At 36.9% G+C, this 18,627-nt stretch overlaps 1 protein-coding gene across 4 annotated transcripts in view; it reads right to left on the reverse strand.

Moving 5' to 3' along the window:
* DOCK7 (dedicator of cytokinesis 7) overlaps positions 1-18,627 on the reverse strand; it is a 271,372-nt gene that overhangs the window by 5,232 nt on the left and 247,513 nt on the right. For all 4 annotated transcript variants that reach the window (XM_064282069.1, XM_064282072.1, XM_064282070.1 and 1 more), the window contains 3 exons: positions 12,003-12,146; positions 9,596-9,702; positions 625-792 (listed from right to left, as the gene is read on the reverse strand). In XM_064282069.1, coding sequence (XP_064138139.1) covers positions 625-792; positions 9,596-9,702; positions 12,003-12,146 — 419 coding nt within the window. The remainder of the gene's footprint in view (positions 1-624; positions 793-9,595; positions 9,703-12,002; positions 12,147-18,627) is intronic.

The following is an 18,627-nucleotide window of genomic DNA, read 5'->3' on the forward strand; positions in this document are numbered from 1 at the left end:
TCATCTCCCAACAACTCTTCGTGGTAAATACTATCATCTCATTATACAGAGGACAAATCTAAAAATTAAATTACCTGCTCAAGTAGAACTAGGATTCTAGTTGTACAAGCTGAGAAAATTTCAAGTTCTAGAAAATTCCAAGTTATCTCTATTTCTGATTTGATTTGTCATACTTAGAAAGTGGAGAAAAATACTGACGCCTTCTTGATACTCACTGGGGTTGCCTGCTTCAGTACAAATCTGGAAGAACATACTGTATACCATTTACTGTCATGGCTAAGGGAAATGAATGCCTAATGCCTGACACATTCTAGTGAATTCTTTCACAAAAGTGCCACAAAGTATGACAGAAGTTTAAAAGGAACAGTTTTAGAAGGCTAAGCTTATTACGTGTGGTATCCTGGTTACTATGAGTGCTAATGCAACTTTATGATTCTCAAATTACGACTAACTTTTATCTTGCAGACCAACTAATTTATAGACAATGAAAGCCTTTACTAGTTGAATCTGTTTAGGGAACAATATCTGAATCCACGTGATAATGAGAAAAGTTACAAGAAATACTATCCGAAAAGTAAATCTCATTTTTTAAAGATCTCTAAAATAATAGAAATGTAAGCATACCTGTGGCAGGTGACAGGCAATACTGCCTTGTACAACTGAGGGATCTTTCTGTTTATCAGAGGCTGTAAGGCCTCTTTAAGGCGATGATAGTTTCTCTCCAGTTCCCTTTGATATTCCTTTTGATCTGGCCCAATTAAGCTCTTATTTTTTCTTAAGGCATCCTCACACCTAGGAAAAACAGTGTATTATCAAAAGATTTCTTCTGGCCTAGTCTGAGAGTTTAGTGGTATATGTATATATATATATGTATGTGTGTGTGTGTATATATATATATTCATATATATTCATCATGATGGGGACATTGTTTTGGCTGAATGTTAAATATCCTCTTTTGGTTTAGGTATAAGGTAGGGAACGAATAATCAACTGAGTTTTTTAATAAACATTCACTTACAGTTTTCATTTAATTGCAAATTATTTTTTTAATACGAAATCCGAAGGTCCCTTCCCCTTTTTTCACATATCGCCCATAGACCAGAAGCTCTTTAAGGGATATAATAATATTCATTTATGTAGCACCAATGGCACCTGACACAGTGCTTTACTTATCTGTGTTCAAATGTTTCTTAAATTAATGGATCTTGATAACAATCCTTTCTCTGACATATTCAAATATTTAAGAAAAACATGAGGACTCCAATAGATACATAAGGAAAGGATGTAAAAAAAACTATATATCAACACTTGCGAACACAGCTAAAATGATACTTAGAGAAAAATGTATAACCTTAGATGCCTATATGTTACAAAAGACGGCTAAAATTAAAGAGGTAAGCAACTTAAAAAAAACAGAACAAACTTGGAGTATAAAGAAGAAAATAAACTTATGAAATCTAAAAATATGACAGAAACAAAAAATGTAACAATTGGTTCTTTGGGGGGAAAAAACTAACTTTTAGTAAGAAATGGGAAACCTAAGTATCTCCTATTAGAAATTAAAAATGGGGCATAACCACAAATACAGCAGAGATTAAAACAGACAGAGAGGATATTATGTACAATTTAATACAAATCTGAAATTATACTTTTCTAGATAAACTAATATACCAAAACAGACTGAATTAAAAAAAAAAAAATGCACAAATAATCCTAAAACCATTCAATAAGTTGAATCGGTAAAGTCACAAATCTATCCACAAAGGAACACCAACATTCAAGTTCTACTAAATATTCTGGGAATAAATAATCCCAATGTAGCACAATTATTTCATAGTATATAAAAAAATTATTCCAGAGCATAGGAAAAACAAACAAACAAACAATTCTTAGAGAACAGTTCTCATCTCATTTATCAAGGCTGAATGCCAAAACCTAATAAGGGCTATAAGAAAAAATTATACTTTTTTCTCTCACTTATAAAGAGTTGTGAAACTCCTAGATAATAGGAAATTGTTCAGCCAATGTGTTAAAAACACACACAAACACACATATATACCATGACCAAGATGTTTATCCCTGGAATAAATGAAAGGTGAAATTAACAGAAAATCAATATATGTAACTCACAATATTAAAAGATCAAAGCAAATACAGAAAAAACTTTTTGATAAAATTACAAAACCTGCCATGATAAAAACTATGAGCATAACTACAAATAGGTGGGAACTTTCTTCACCTAATGAAAAATATCTACTAAAAAACCTACAGCAAATATACTCAAAGGTGAAAACATTTTCTTCTAGATCGAGAACTAGAAAATGATGCCCTCTATCAATATTCCTATTTGATACAGTACTGGAGGTCCTAATCACCACTGAAAGACAAGAAAAAGGTTCTATAGATAAATTACTAGAACTGAGAAGTCTGACAATGCTGTGATTAAAATTAACATATAAAACTCAACTGCACTTCTATATACCAACAAACAGAAAATATAATTTTAAAAGAAACCATATACAAAAGCATACGGGTATCAAATACTTAAGAATAAATGAAAAGACATACAAGGCCAACACAGAAATTTAAAACAACATAAAGAAATTTAACAGATCTATGTAAATGAAGGAATGTACCATATTCAAGAACCGGGAGAGTCGAAGTTATAAAAATTTCAATTCTCTTCCAATTAATCTATAGATTTAGGTTTTTTTTTTTTTTAGGGGGCAAGGAGTGATAAATTGACTCTACAATTTAAGATTTATATGGATAGGGAAAGCACAAAAAACAGTCCTTGAGCAAGGATAAGGGGGGAGGAATTACTCTATCAGATATCAAGACTTATTATAAAGCTACATTAACTTAAGACAGCATGATATTGGCTCAAGGAGAGAAAAGAGAGGAATGGAAGAGAACAGAGATCCCAGAAAAAGACCCAAACAAACATGGGCATTTGATTTATGACAGTGATGACACTGCAAAGCAGTGAAGGAAGGGCAAACTCTAACTACGTGCTGCTGGGCCAGTGGCTCTCCACGTGGGAAAGAAACCTGACCCCTACCTCATATCATATCCAACTAATGGACAAAATAAAATTCAAAGTGGATCTCTACCTTGAACCATACACAAGAATCAATGCAAATGGATTTAAAAAAAAAGGTAGAAAGTAAGACTTTTGTAACTCTCTCCTCTTTAATTTACATTGACTTTTAGAGGTACCATTATATTGGCTTTGAGAAGACAAATATTGTAGACTATCATTGTGACCTCAGAGTAAAAAATAATTTAAACAAGACACAAAAAATACTAGCCATATGGGAAATAAATTAAATCATTTGACTATATTAAATTTAAAAACTTCTATTTGTAAAAAAAAAAAAAAAAAAAGAGTAACAAGATAAGCCTCAAATTCAGAGAAAATATTTGAGACACACTTATAAGTGATAAAGCATTAACATCCAGAATATATAAATACTCTTAGAAATCAGTAAGGAAAAGACAGTCTCATAAGAAAAGGGCAAAGGGCTTGAACATGTAACTTTACAGAAGAGGAAATAGGAATGTCTAACGTACAATGACAAAATGTTCAATCTCTTTGGTAATCAGAGAAATAAGAATTTAATCCATAATCACATATCATTTCACACCCACCAGACTGGTCCAAGTTAAAATCTTAGACAATATTAAGTACTGGTAGGATATGTGGCAACAGGAACCTTCTCAAACATTACTTGATAGGAATGTAAATTTGTCTCACCCACTTTGGAAAAAGAAGTGGCATTATCTAATAAAGTTGAACCTATGGCCCAGCACCAATAATCTTTGGTGAAAGGCCTAGAAAACCTCTTGCACATGTGCATACAGAAACTGGTAGAGAACTATTTGTGTAGTATTGTTTATAACTCCAAAAAAACAAAAACCCAGAAACAACTAAACTACCCACCAACAGAATAAGAATAAATTGTGGCATATTCACACAATGTAAAGGATGAAAATAAATTAACTGTAGCAACATTTATTATCATATACATATCTAGTGAACAGGAAACCCTGGTGGCGTAGTGGTTGAGTGCTACGGCTGCTAACCAATGGGTCGGCAGTTCAAATCCGCCAGGCGCTCCTTGGAAACTCTACGGGGCAGTTCTACTCTGTCCTATAGGGTCGCTATGAGTCGGAATCGACTGGACGGCACTGGGTGCTGGGATCTAGTAAACACCGAAGATAGCAAGTCACAGGAGAAAATATACGGTCACTTCATTTACATAAAGTTAAAAAGACATTCAAGACTAAACATTTAAAATAAATAAATAAATGTTTAGCGTTAACCTTTTTTTTTTTATATATATATCCATTTATGACAAAACTATAAAGACAAGCAAGAAATTATAAATATGCAATTCAGGACAGTGGTTACTTCTGAAGGAAGGCAGGGAGATGAGATCAGAGGAGGATACATCAGGAGGGGACCTCAAAGTAATGATAATGTTCTATTTCTTAAGCTGGGTGGTAGGAACATACTTTGTATCTTCTTATTCTTTAATAGCAAATGTTATAAGTATATTTTAATCTATTCAATATTTAAGTAAACTAAATTTTAAAAGACAAAATCCAAAAATATAAAAAGTAAACATGATTAATTTTTTTAGTAAAAAAAGAAATGCAAACTGAATACCACTTAAAACTGATTAGCAAACACACCCTATTTAAATGGCATTATTTATAGCAAGGAGTACTGAGACTAGTACATTTACATTCTTAATTCTTGGTGCAATGTAAATGCTTATAACCTTTTTTGGAATACACTACATATTAAGAACCAATAAAAATGTTCATGCACTTTAGCTCCGTAGTATCATGCTGGAAATGTTATCCTAAAGGAATACTTCAACAAAAGAAAAAAATCCACTGTGGTGTTAACTTCTTGTTGTTTACTGCAGTCTAGTCAATTCCAACTTATAGCAATCCCATGTGTGCAGAGTAAAACTGCTCCATAGGGTTTTTAAAGCTGTGACCTTTTAGAAGCAGATCACCAAGGCTGTCCTTCAGGTGCCTCTGGGTGGGTTCAACCCACCAACCTTTCCACTAGTAGTTGCACACTTAACCATTTGTGCCTACTACACCACATTAAATTCAAGTAATAGGGATATAGAAATTTGCAGCATATTAACTTGATGGAATAATACAACTTATATTATTGCAATAATTGTTTTATTGGAAAATATGTTTAGGTTATATGCATATTATGACTAAACTATGGTGTCATGGATTGAATTATGTCCCCCCCAGAAATGTCTGAATCAATTTGGCTTCTCCATGATTCCTGGTATTGTGTGATCTTCCTGTATGTTGTAAATCCTGACTCTATGATGTCAATGAGGGAGAATGGGCAGCAGCTGTATTAGTAAGGCAGGACTCACTCTGCAAGATTGGATTGTGTCTTGAGGCAATCTCTTGAGATATACAAGAGAGAGGCTAGCAGAGAGACGGGGGACCTCATACCACCGAAAAAGCAGAGCCGGGAGCAGGGTGCATCCTTTAGATCCGGGGCCCTGTGCAGAGAAGCTCCAAGTCCAGGGGAACATTCGTTAGAAGGCCGACAGGGAGAGAAAGCCTTCCCCTGGAGCTGACGCCTGAATTTGGACTTTTAGCCTACTTTACTCTGAGGACATAAACTTCCCTTTGTTAAAGCCATCCACTTGTGTTATTTCTGTTATAGCAGCACTAGATGTCTAAGACATATGGTAAAATATATTTGTATACCGGCATAAAAAATGAAAAATAGTATACAAAAATAAAAATTTAGTATTGGCTATGACTTTCTTTGTAAGGCTTATATATTTTTGGGGGGAGTTGGTTACTTTTTGGGGGGTTGTTTTGTTTAAGGGGAAAAACCTTCTTTATAGACACTAATATGTCAGGAGATCTGTTGACTACAGAATTCATTACCCTATAGCAAAGACATACTAACAGGAAGATACTTTTTTAGAATTGGAGTCATGGTAAAATATTCTAAGACAATAACTAGAAAAGATGTATCTGATTATCTATTACTAAATGTCTATGACCTAAAGGCTACAAAAGGCCTCTTTAAAGTGCTGACAAGCAAAGATGTCACCTTGAGGACTAAGGTGCGCCTGACCCAAGCCATGGTGTTTTCAATCGCCTTATGTGCATGCGAAAGCTGGACAATGAATAAGACCTGTGAAGAACTGATGCTTTTGTATTGTGGTGTTGCTGAAGAATACTGAATATACCAATATACCCTGGACTGCCAAAAATGAACAAATCTGTCTTGGAAGAAGTACAACAAGAATGCTCCTTAGAAGCAAGGATGGCGAGACTACATCTCACATACTTTGGACATGTTATCAGGAGGGATCAGTCCCTGGAGAAGGACGCCATGCTTGGTAAAGAAGAGGGTCAGCGAATAAGAGGAAGACCCTCAACGAGATGGACTGACACAGTGGCTGCAACAATGGAGAAAAGCACAGCAAGAATTGTGAGGATGGCGCAGAATCAGGCAGTGTTTTGTTCTGTCGTAAATGGGGTTGCTATGAGTCGGAATCGACTCAACAGCACCTAACAACGATGACAACAATGATCTAAAGTAAGTATTGTTCTGAGATCATCTGGCTCATGATGACGGCACAGTTGTTTGTTGATTTTTTAAAATAAAATCTCCTAAATAATAAAATTAATGCTAGAAATATGTCAACTCCACAGGTGTGAGACAGGTATTGTTGTTCTACTACCACAGCTCAACTACTCCATACATTAGGAGCTATGTCTTCTGTTATTTCCTAAGACCAATCCTATATGGCCATCTGGTCCAATCATCAGATTCTAAAACCTCAGAATTCTGTTGAAGTTTTTCTTTTAGATGTTTACCATGTTCACATAGGAGAAATTGCTAAGAATTCAGGATAGCTATTGAAATAACATACTGATTGGCTTAAAGTCAGGAAAGGTGTGTGTCACAGTTGTAGTCTTTCACCATACCTATTTAACCTTATTTAACCTGTATGCTGAGCAAATAATACAAGAAGCTGGACTATATGAAGAAGAACAGGGCATCAGGATTGGAGGAAGACTCATTAACAACCTGCGTTATGCCAATGACACAGCCTTGCTTGGTGAAAGTGAACAAGACTTGAAGCACTTACTAATGAAGATCAAAGACCACAGTCTTCAGTATGGACTGCACCTCAACATAAAGAAAACAAAAATCCTCACAGCTGTACCAGTGAGCAACATCATGATAAACGGAGAAAAGATTGAAGTTGTCAAGGATTTCATTTTACTTGGATCCACAATCAACAGCCATGGAAGCAGCAGTCAACAAATCAAAAGACGCGTTGCATTGTGCAAATCTGCTGTAAAGGACCTCTTTAAAGCGTTGAAGAGCAAAGATGTCACCTTGAAGACTAAGGTGTGCCTGACCCAAGCCATGGTGTTTTCAATCCCATCATATGCATGTGAAAGCTGGACAATGAATAAGGAAGACCTAAGAACTGACGCCTTTAAACTGCAGTGTTGGCGAAGGATATTGAATATACCATGGACTGCCAAAAGAATGAACAAATCTGTCTTGGAAGAAGTACAAGCAGAATGCTCCTTAGAAGCAAGGATGGTGAGACTGCATCTTATATACTTTGGACACGTTGTCAGGAGGGATCAGTTCCTGTAGAAGGACATCATGCTTGGCAGAGTACAGGGTCAGCGGAAAAGAGGAAGACCCTCAACGAGGTGGATTGACACAGTGGCTGCAACAATGAGCTCAAGCATAACAATGATCGTAAGGGTGGCTCAGGACCAGGCAGCGTTTCGTTCTGTTCTGCGTAAGGTTGCTATGAGTCGGAACCGACTCGACGGCACCTAACAACAACGACAACAATTGAAATAACAAGGAAGATACCACCTCAAAATACTTGAACAAATTAGCATATCTATATTTTTCTGATGACAAACAAAAATTATTTCCATCCCTAATAAACCCATTCAATGAATGTTTTGTAAGAGAAACCACAATTCCTAGGGAGTCAAAGACTGTGCTCTCAGTATGGCCCTGATGCTGCTTTGTTAGGTGACTATCAAGTCTTTTACTTACTGGTATGTAAGCCCCTTTCAGTCTGGTCCTAATCTACTTTTCCAGTCTTTCTTTGACTACTTGTATTCATATATTCCATGGTTCCAGCTTCATTTGACTACTTGTATTCATATATTCCATGGTTCCAGCTTCATTTGACTACTTGTCATTCCCAAAGCAGACTCTGAACTTTCTCATGCTATTCTATTTGGGATAATCTTTCACCATTTTTCTGCCTCAAAAACTAATATTCATCCTCCAAGGTCCATATCAAGTGTCAACTGCTGTGTGAAATCTTCCCTGACATCGTCAAGTAGAATTAATCATTCTGTTTCACATAATGCTAGTAAGGCAAAAATCAAGGATCAAGTTGATAAATGACTGTTTTCCCCCATTGATTCAAAATTTAACATTTATTTAACACCTATTTATTTTGTACCAAGTATTAACCTACAAATTTTCCCACTGGCAGAAAAGAGTTAACATAGCAGGCCTGAGACTGATATCCTCAGGAAGGCCTTCTTCCAAGGGTGGCTCTTGGCTAGCAACTGGGAATTTAGATTTTGGGAGGGTTCCCATCATTCCCAGAATAGATAAGAGTGTTTATACAAATAATATGGCTTATGTCAAACACCTGCTTTCCTTCTGGGAGTCTGCAATTTGGTATGTGTCAGGCAGAGGGTATCTATGTGACAAGTTTCCAGTAAACTTGGCACTGAGTCTCTACTGGACTTCCCCGGTAGACAACATTTTACACATCTTGTCATAACTCCTTACTGAAGTAATTAAGCACATCCTGTGTGACTCCATTGAGAGAGAAGCCTTGGAAGCTCACGCCTGGTTTCTACCAGACTATACCCCATGCACCTTTTCCCTTTGCTGATTTTGTTCTGCATCCTCTCACTGTAATAAACGTTTACCATGAGTACAACCATATGCTGAATTCTATCAGTCTTCCTAGTGACTCACTGAACCCAGAGAGGGGCTTGGGAACCCCGAACACATCCATATATTACTTCAGCTAATTTGCGCAACCACCTTATAGGAGGTAGATATTATTATCCTTATTTTATAGATCAGAAAACTGAGGATTATAGAGATTAAGTGACGTGGAAAAGGAGATACAACGATAGGTCAGGATTTGAGCACAGATCTTTTGCTTCCAAGTTTGTTCCTTGTATGTTTCTTGAAGGAAGGGAAGTGGAAAATCACATACTGAAGGTTTACAATAAATAATAGCCTTAAAGTCAGATTGTCTAATAATATTCTCAGGTTTAAGAAACTCCTGAGCATTGGTTTGTCTAATCTTTAAAAATATGGCATAATAAGGGTGTGTAGGGAGAGAATCAGTATTTGCTACTAAAGAATAGTAAATTATACATAAATTATTTCTCATTGTGAACAATTTCTTATATTTTCTCTTTTCACTGGTCCCTTAAGACCCTTATGCTGTACTGTAGCATGAAACATTTTCAATTTGAAGATCTTTATGCAGAAAGCCTTGAATACCTTTTAGTAAAATCTTTGAAGCAGAGTCGCAGTTTATTATGATGTCTGAAGAGCTTTGGGTCACTGGGTATTTCTGATAGGAAAACCTGGGCAACTTCCAATGGCCCCTGTAAAATAAGAAAATAAAATAAGAAGTGTGTTTTTTTCTTTAAAACTCAAACACTGAATTTACCCAAGTGATTTTTCCTAGCACTGGGATGGCTACACTTAATAAGCCTGGAGTATATATATCTATGCCTATATTAAAACTCTTCAGAGACAGACTCTGGCAATATGTTTTTAGTTTTTCCTAATGTCAAATATCTATATTGCCTACTGAAATTAACTTCTTATAATTTCATTCCTTAAAGAAACAGAATACGGTCAAGGACTGACTACACTGTGTTCATTAATGCAGTTTCTCTTGCATTGGTTACATTCTTTAATTTATCCTAGAGGTAAATGTTGTCAGACCATTACATCTGCCAATCCACTATCATCAGACTTGATTTTGCTAATACACCTTCCCCCAGTATTTTAAATGTGTTCCTGACACTGTAAGTTTGAAGAAGATGGTCTTTTGTAAATAACTTGCATCTTTTGAAGGTAAAGCCTCTAAATCATATGTGTTTTTAGGAGGTAAAGACCTCAGAGTGTTTACTTCAGTTTTAGTAGAGAATTTTTTGGCTTTGTTCCTTTAACCTAAAAAATGGTTAAGACATACTACGTGAAATCTTAATCGAAACCCTTCTGAATTTTCCCTTACCTTGGAATATTTCGAAAGATTGAGGCTACGCCTAAAACGATTAGCAAAATAATCTGAATGAACCAAATAAAATGAGATACTGGGGATGGTTTCTAATCACATATAACAACAATATCTTGTGTTACATATTATTAAATTTTTCAATATGATTCCATATCGCTTATTTGGTAGTGGAAGTTCACATATACATCTATAAAAAAAGCTCTGAAAATGAGCCCTCCTTTTTAGGTGACATTCTTTCAGTGTTTTTGTTGTTAGGTGCTGTCGAGTCAATTCTGACTCATAGTGACCCTACACACAACAGAACGAAACACTGCCTGGTTCTGTGCCATCCTCACAATTGTTGCTATGCTTATGCCCATTGCTGCAGCCACTGTGTTAATCCATCTCATCGAGGGTCCTCTTTTTTGATGACCTTCTACTTTACTGAGCATGATGTCCTTCTCCAGGGACTGGTCCCTCCTGATAACATGTTCAGAGTATGTGAGAGAAAGCCTCACCATCCTCACCTCCAAGGAGTATTCTGGGTGTACTTCTTCCAAGACAGATCTTTCGTTCTTCTGGAAGTCCATGGTATATTCAACATTGTTCGCCGACACCATAATTCAAAGGCATTAATTCTTCTTTGGTCTTCCTTATTCATTGTTCAGCTTTCGAATGCACATGAGGCGAATGAAAATATCATGGCTTGGGTCAGGTGCACCTTAGTTATCAAAGTGACATCTTTGCGTTTTAACACTTTAAAGTGGTCTTTTGCAGCAGAAATTGCCCAATGCAAGATGTCATTCGATTTCTTGACTGCTGCCTCTATGGGCATTGACTGTGGATCCAAGTAAAACAAAATACTTGACAACTTCAATCTTTTCTCCATTTATTATAATGTTGTTTATTGGTCCAGTTGTGAGGATTTTTGTTGTCTTTGCATTGAAGTATAATCCATACTGAAGGCTGTAGTCTTTGATCTTTGTCAGTAACTGCTTCAAGTCCTCTTAGCTATCAGCAAGCGAGGCTGTGTCATCTGCATACTGCAGGTTGTTAAAGAATCTTCCTTCAATCTTGATGCTATGCTCTTCTTTATATCGTGCAGTTTCTTGTATTATTTGCTCAGCATACAGACTGAATAAATACGGCGAAAGGATACAACCCTGACATGCACCTTTTCTGATTTTAAACCACGCAGTATGTCCTTGTTCTGTTCAGACAACTGTTTCCTGGTGTATGTACAGGTTCCTCATAAGCATGATTAAGTGTTCTGGGATTCCCGTTCTTTGCAATGTTATCCATAAATTATTACACTGCACACAGTTGAATGCCTTTGCATAGTCAATAAAACACAGGTAAATATTTTTCTGTTATTCTTTCAGTACAAGCTTCCTAAGGAAAGGTCATTTTAAGTGAATCAATTCTTTCTTAATAGAACAGATAAGAGCAGATAGGTAGGAAAACATAATAACATTGAAGTCAGTTGTGAATACCTTAACAACTGAGACACTTAAAAAAAAAAACAAACTTGTTTTTTAGTTTACCCTCATTATACTGCAACCACTTCTAACACATATCCTTCCCCTTGGTTTAGCATATTTGTGATCTTTGTAAAGTATAATAATTATTTCAAATTCCATTTATAATGTAAATCATACAGTGCTAGCAGAAAACACTGACCTGATTCACTGTTGTGCCCACAGATCCCTGGAGTACCATCTGAAGCATTTTGGGATCTGCTGGATCCTGATGTGTTGCAAATGCCAACTCCTGTGTCTTCTTCTGCATATCTTCAATAGCAACTTCAATTGGTGTCAAGATGATCTAGGTGAAAGAGTACCTATTAATTAGGTCAGTGTACTGATGGAAAGTTATTTAATGAGCTTTACATACAGTAAATTAAAACTAGAAAAAAAAGCAGAGGCCCATTATAAAGCTTTATCTAACAATAAAATTCCAAACTTTGGATTCTTAAATGAAAAAAACCAACCTTTTAAAGCATAAGCTGAATTATTAGCAAATTGAATCCAACACTATATAAATATATATCATGAAGAAGTGGGATTTATCCCAGGTATGCAAGGCTGGGTCAGCTTTCAAAAATCAGTTAATGTGATCCATCATACCAACAGGCTAAAGAAGAAAAATCATATGATCGTATCAATAGATACAGAAAAAGCATCTGACAAATCCCAACACCTGCTCATGATAAAAACTCTCAGCAAACTCAGTATAGTGGGAAACTTCCTCAACTTGATAAAGACCAGCTAGAAAAAACCTACAGTTAACATCATACTTAATGGTGAGAAACCAGATGTCTTCTCTCTAAGACTGGGACCAAGGCAAGAATGTCCCCTCTAATCACTCCTATTCAACATTGTACTGGAAGTCCTAGCAAATGCAACAAGACAAGAAAGTGAAATAAGAGGTATACAGATTGGCAAGAGAGAAATACAACTGTCTGTATATAGACGACATGATTATGTAGAAAATTCCAAAGAATCTATAAAAAAAAAAAACTCCTGGAACTAATAAGTGATTATAGCAAAGGTTGTAAGATATAAGCCTAATTTACAAAACTCAAGTGCTTTCCTACATACCAGCAATGAACAACTGGAATTTGAAATTAAAAGCACAACACCATTTATATTAGCAGCAATAAAAAAAAGATGAAGAATTTAGGAATAAATCTAAAAAATATGTACACAATCTATACGAGGAAAACTATAAAACTATGATAAAACAAATCAAAGAAGGTCTAAATATGACCCTATTCCAGAGGCGGAGCCAAAATGGTAGAGTAGTCGGACACTTCAGGTGGTCCCTCTTACAACAAAGTGCCAAAAAAAATAAGTGAATCAATTCTATATATGACAAGCTAAGAGCGCTGAACATCAAAGGCGAAGTTAAGAAACCAGAGTGAGAGGAAGAGGGAGAGACAATTCAAAGGCAGCGAGGAGTTGCCGGACCTGACTCAGCTGGAACTGGCGCCCTGCAGGCCAGATCCCCTAGCACGACTGTAGGGGGCTGGCGGTAGCGTTTGGGGGCTCGCTTTCCAGAGATAACAACAAATGTCAGAGAAGTTGTGGAGAGACTGGAACTCTTTCACACTGCTGGTGGGAATGTAAAATGGTATGATGCTTCCTTACAAAGTTAGAAATAGAAATACCGTATGAACCAGCAGTTGCAGTCCTAGGTACATATCCCAAAGAAATAAGAGCTGTGACACAAATACACATACATACACCCATGTTCACTGCAGCATTATTCACAAAAGCAAAAAGGTGGAAACAACCTCAGTGCCCATGAACAGATGAACGGATTAATACACTGTGGTACATACGAAGGTAAGTCAAAAAGTATTGCTACAAAATCATAGAAACCTTTATTAAATGAAAATATCAAAACGAGATGCTATTGTTTCTTGACATATACTCCACATAGGTCTACAAATTTCTGATGGTGGTATTTCCATCCCTCTAACCTTTCCCCGAAGGATTCTGTGCTTTTTGACTTACACTATATCAAAACAGCAGTTTTTGCATCCTCAAGGGACTCAAATGGCATTCCTTTTAAAAGTTCTTTGAGTTTTGAGAACAAAACTTGTCTGAAGAGGCAAGATCAGGGCTGTAGGGTGGATAGGGTAAGGTTTCCCAATGATATTCTCGTAGGACAGCCCTTCCTACCCTTGAAAAATGGGCAGGTGCAGTGTTGTGAGGAAAAATAATTCCTCGGTGCAACTTTCCTGGCCCTTTTTCTCACCAATGCACTTTTCAATTTTCTTAGAACTTTTCCATAATAACCCCCTGTGATCATCCTGTGTCCTTCAAGAAAATCTATCAAGATTACCCCTTTGGAATCTCAAATAACACTGCCATAACCTTATGAGCAGTCTTCCCTCTCTTGGCGCATTCTTGAGGTCTTCCCAACCTTCCTTAAAATGCTTGATTCATCTAAAAACTTTTATGTGGGGCAGCATTCCCATAAACTTTTTGCAAAGCTTCAATGAATTGGGAAGACATTCGCTTGAATTTTGTTAAAAATTTGATTATTAGCCCTGACCACAAAATCTTTTTTTTTTTTCCCATGGCACAAAACGTATTCTTTTTTTTTTTTTTAAAGCACCCGAACAATTACGGAGAGAACTTGTCTGCAGCCATCCACTGATCGCAGAGACATGTTCAAACATGTTCATGCATATATGAATTAGAACCCTAGCAGCAATACTTCTTGACTTACCCTAGTACACACAATGAATACTATGTAACAATAAAGAATAATGACAAATCCGTGAAACATGTCACAACATGGATGAATCTGGAGGACATTAAAAAAATTATGCTGAGTGAAATAAATCACTCACAGAAGAACATATACTATATGAGACCACTAGTGTAAAGAAACAAGAAAAGGTTTACAAACGGGAAAAAACAAAACAAAAAAATAACACCAAATGGATCACAAACCTAAATGTAAAAGGCAAAATTATAAAACTTTTAGAATATAACAGAGAAGAAAATCTAGGTGACTTTGGGTTTGACCATGACTTTTCAGATACAGCATCAAAAGAATAATTCATGGAAAAATAATTAAGTTTTACTAAAATAAAAAACTTCTGGTTTGCAAAAAACACTGTTAAGAGAATGAAAAGAAACAGACTGGAAGAAAATATTTTCAAAACACATTATCTGATAAATGGTTTGTTTCCAAAATACACAAAGAATTCTTAAAACAATAAGAAAACAAACAACACAACTAAAAATGGACAAGGATCTGAACAGACAGCTTACCAAAGAAGATAGAAAATAAGCAAATGAAAATATGCTCAACATAGTATGTCATTAAAAGACCAAATAAACCCAAACCTGTTGCCATCAAGTCCATTCAGACTCATGATGACGCCACATGTGTCCAAGGAGAACTGTGCTCCATAGAGTTTTCAGTGGCTGATTTTTCAGCAGTGAGTTGTCAGGCCTGTCTTCTGAGGCACCTTTGGGTGGACTCAAACTAACTTTTCACTTAGCCGCTGGGCACATAACCGTTCACACCACTCAGAGACTTCCATATGTCATGAGGGAAATACAAATTAAAACAAGATACCACTATACACCCACCACAAAGGCTACACTGCAAAACACTGACAATACCCAATGGTGACAAGCAACAGGAACTCTCATTCATTAATGGTGGGAATGCCAAATGGTATAGCCACTTTGGATACAGTTTGGCAAATTTTTACAAAACTAAACATAGTCTTACCATATGATACAGCAATCACACTCCTAGGTATTTACACAAATGAATTCAAAATGTTTGTCCACACAAACACCTGCATGTAAATGTTTACAGCAGCTCTATTCATAATTGTCAAAATTGGAAGCAACCAGAGTATCCTTCAAAGGTGAATGGATAAACAAACTGTGCTATATCTATACAATGGAATATTAGAGATAAAAAGAAGTCAGCTATGTAGCTACACAAAGACATGGAGGAACCTCAAATGCATATTGCTTACTGAAAGAAGCCGATCTAAAAAAGCTATGCTGCTTAGTTCCAACTATATGACATTCTGGACAAGGCAAAACTATTGAGACAATAAAAAGATTAGTTGTTGCCAGGGGTTCAGGGGGAATGATGAATAGGTAAAGCATGAGATTTTCAGGGCAGTGAAACTATCTTGTATGATAATGTTAACTGTGGATACATGATATACATTTGTCAAAACTCATAGAACTGTACAATTCACAGAGTAAACCCTAAGGTACGTTATGGACTTCAGTTAATAATAATGCATTAATATTGGTTTATCAATTGTAACAAATGTACTACACCAGTGGAAGATTTTAATAAATACGGGAAACTATGAATGGGGGAAATCAAATGATGTACTTGCATTGAGCAAATCTGCTGCAAAAGACCTCTTTAAAGTGTTAAAAAGCAACAAAGTCACTCTGAGGACCACCTGACCCACGCCACAGTATTTTTAATTGCCACATATGCATGTGAGGGCTGGACAATGAATAAGGAAGATCAAAGAACTGATGCCTTTGAATTATTGTGTTGGTGAAGAATACTGAATATGCATGGACTTCCAGAAGAACGAACAGATCTGTCTTGAAAGAAGCGCAGCCAGGATGCTCCTTAAGAGCAAGGATGGCAAGACTTCGTCTCACTTACTCTGGAGATGTTATCAGGAGGGACGGGTCCCTGGAGAAGGACATTATGTTTGGTAGAGAGTCAGCAAAAAAGAGAAAGACCCTCAATGAGATGGACTGACACGGTGGCTACAACCATGGCCTCAAGCATAGCAACGATTGTGGGAATGGCGCAGGACTCGGCAGTGTTTCATTCTGTTGTGCGTGGGGTCATTATGAGTCGGAACTAACTTGACGGTACCTAACGACATGAATGGGGGAGAAAGCAGACAGATCTACGGGACCTCTCTGTACTATCTGCTCAGTATTCTGAAAACTTCAAACTGCTTTTAAAAATATTCTATTGATTTAAAAGAAAATAACAAACATTAAATTTTTTTTTTAAAAAAGCATAAGCGTACCATCAAGAAACAGTGCTGGGAGCAGAGTGCATTCTTTGGACCTGAGGTTCCTGTGCTGAGATGCTTCCAAATCAAGGGAAGACTGATGACAAGGACCTTCCTCCAGAGAGAGAAAGCCTTCCCCTGGAGCTGGCACCTGAGTTCGGACTTATAGCCTATGGGGCTGTGAGACAATAAACTTCTCTTTGTTAAAATCATCCATTTGTGGTATTTCTGTTATAGCAGCCCACACCTGTCTGTCAGTCTGTCGTACTGTGGCGGTTTGTGTGTTGCTGTGATGCTGGAAGCTATGCCACCGGTATTCAGATACCAGCAGGGTCACCCATGGAGGACAGATATCAGCTGAACTTCCAGGCTAACACAGCCTAGGAAGAAGGACCCGGCAGTCTACTTCTGAAAAACATTAGCCAGTGAAAACCTTATGAATAGCAGCGGAACACTGTCTGATATAGTGCTGGAAGATGAGCCCCCCAGGTTGGAAGGCACTCAAAAGATGACTGGGTTAGAGCTGCCTCCTCAAAATAGAGTCGACCTTAATGACGTGGATGGAATAAAGCTTTCGCGACCTTCATTTGCTGATGTGGTGCAACTCAAAATGAGAAGAAACAGCTGCAAACATCCATTAATAATCAGAACCTGGAATGTATGAAGTATGAATTTAGGAAAACTGGAAATCATCAAAAATGAAATGGAACACATAAACATCAATATCCTAGGTATTAGTGAGCTGAAATAGACTGGTATTGGCCATTTTGAATTGGACAATCATATAGTCTACTACACTGGGAATGGTAACTCGAAAAGGAATGGTGTTGCATTCATTGTCAAAAAGAACGTTCCATAGTCTACCCTGAAGTACAACACTGTCAGTGATAGGATAATATCCGTACACCTACAAGGAAGACCAGTTAATACGACTATTATTCAAATTTACGCACCAGCCACTAGGGACAAAGATGAAGAAATAGAAGATTTTTATCAGCTGCTGCAGTCTGAAATTGATTGAAAATGCAATCAAGGTGCATTGATAATCACTGGTGATTGGAATGTGAAAAGTTGGAAACAAAGAAGGATCCACAGTTGGAAAATACGGCCTTGGTGACAGAAACAATACCAGAGATCGAATGATAGAATTTTGCAAGACCAACAACTTCTTCATTGCAGATACCTTCTTTCACCAACATAAATGGTGGCTATACACATGGACCTCGCCAGATGGAACCCAGAGAAATCAAATTAACTACATCTGTGGAAAGAGACAATGGAAAGGCTTAATATCATCAGTCAGAACAAGGCCAGGGGCCAACTGTGGAACAGACCATCAATTGCTCATATGCAAGTTCAAGCTGAAACTGAAGAAAACCAGAGAAAGTTCACAAGAAACAAAATATGACCTTGAGTATATCCCACCTGAATTTAGAGACCATCTCAAGAATAGATTTGATGCATTGAACACTAGTGACTGAAGACCGGACGAGTTGTGGAATGACATCAAGGACATCATACATGAAGGAAGCAAGAGGTCACTGAAAAGACAGGAAAGAAAGAAAAGACCAAGATGGATGTCAGAGGAGACTCTGAAACTTGCTCTTGAGCATCAAGCCGCTAAAGCAAAATGAAGAATTCATGAAGTGAAAGAACTGAACAGAAGGTTTCAAAGGGTGGCTCGAGAAGACAAAGTAAAGTATTATAATGACATGTGCAAAGAGCTGGAGATGGAAAACCAAAAGGGAAGAACATGCTCAGAGT

Source organism: Loxodonta africana, chromosome 3 (assembly GCF_030014295.1).
Source record: "Loxodonta africana isolate mLoxAfr1 chromosome 3, mLoxAfr1.hap2, whole genome shotgun sequence".
NCBI lineage: Eukaryota > Metazoa > Chordata > Mammalia > Proboscidea > Elephantidae > Loxodonta > Loxodonta africana.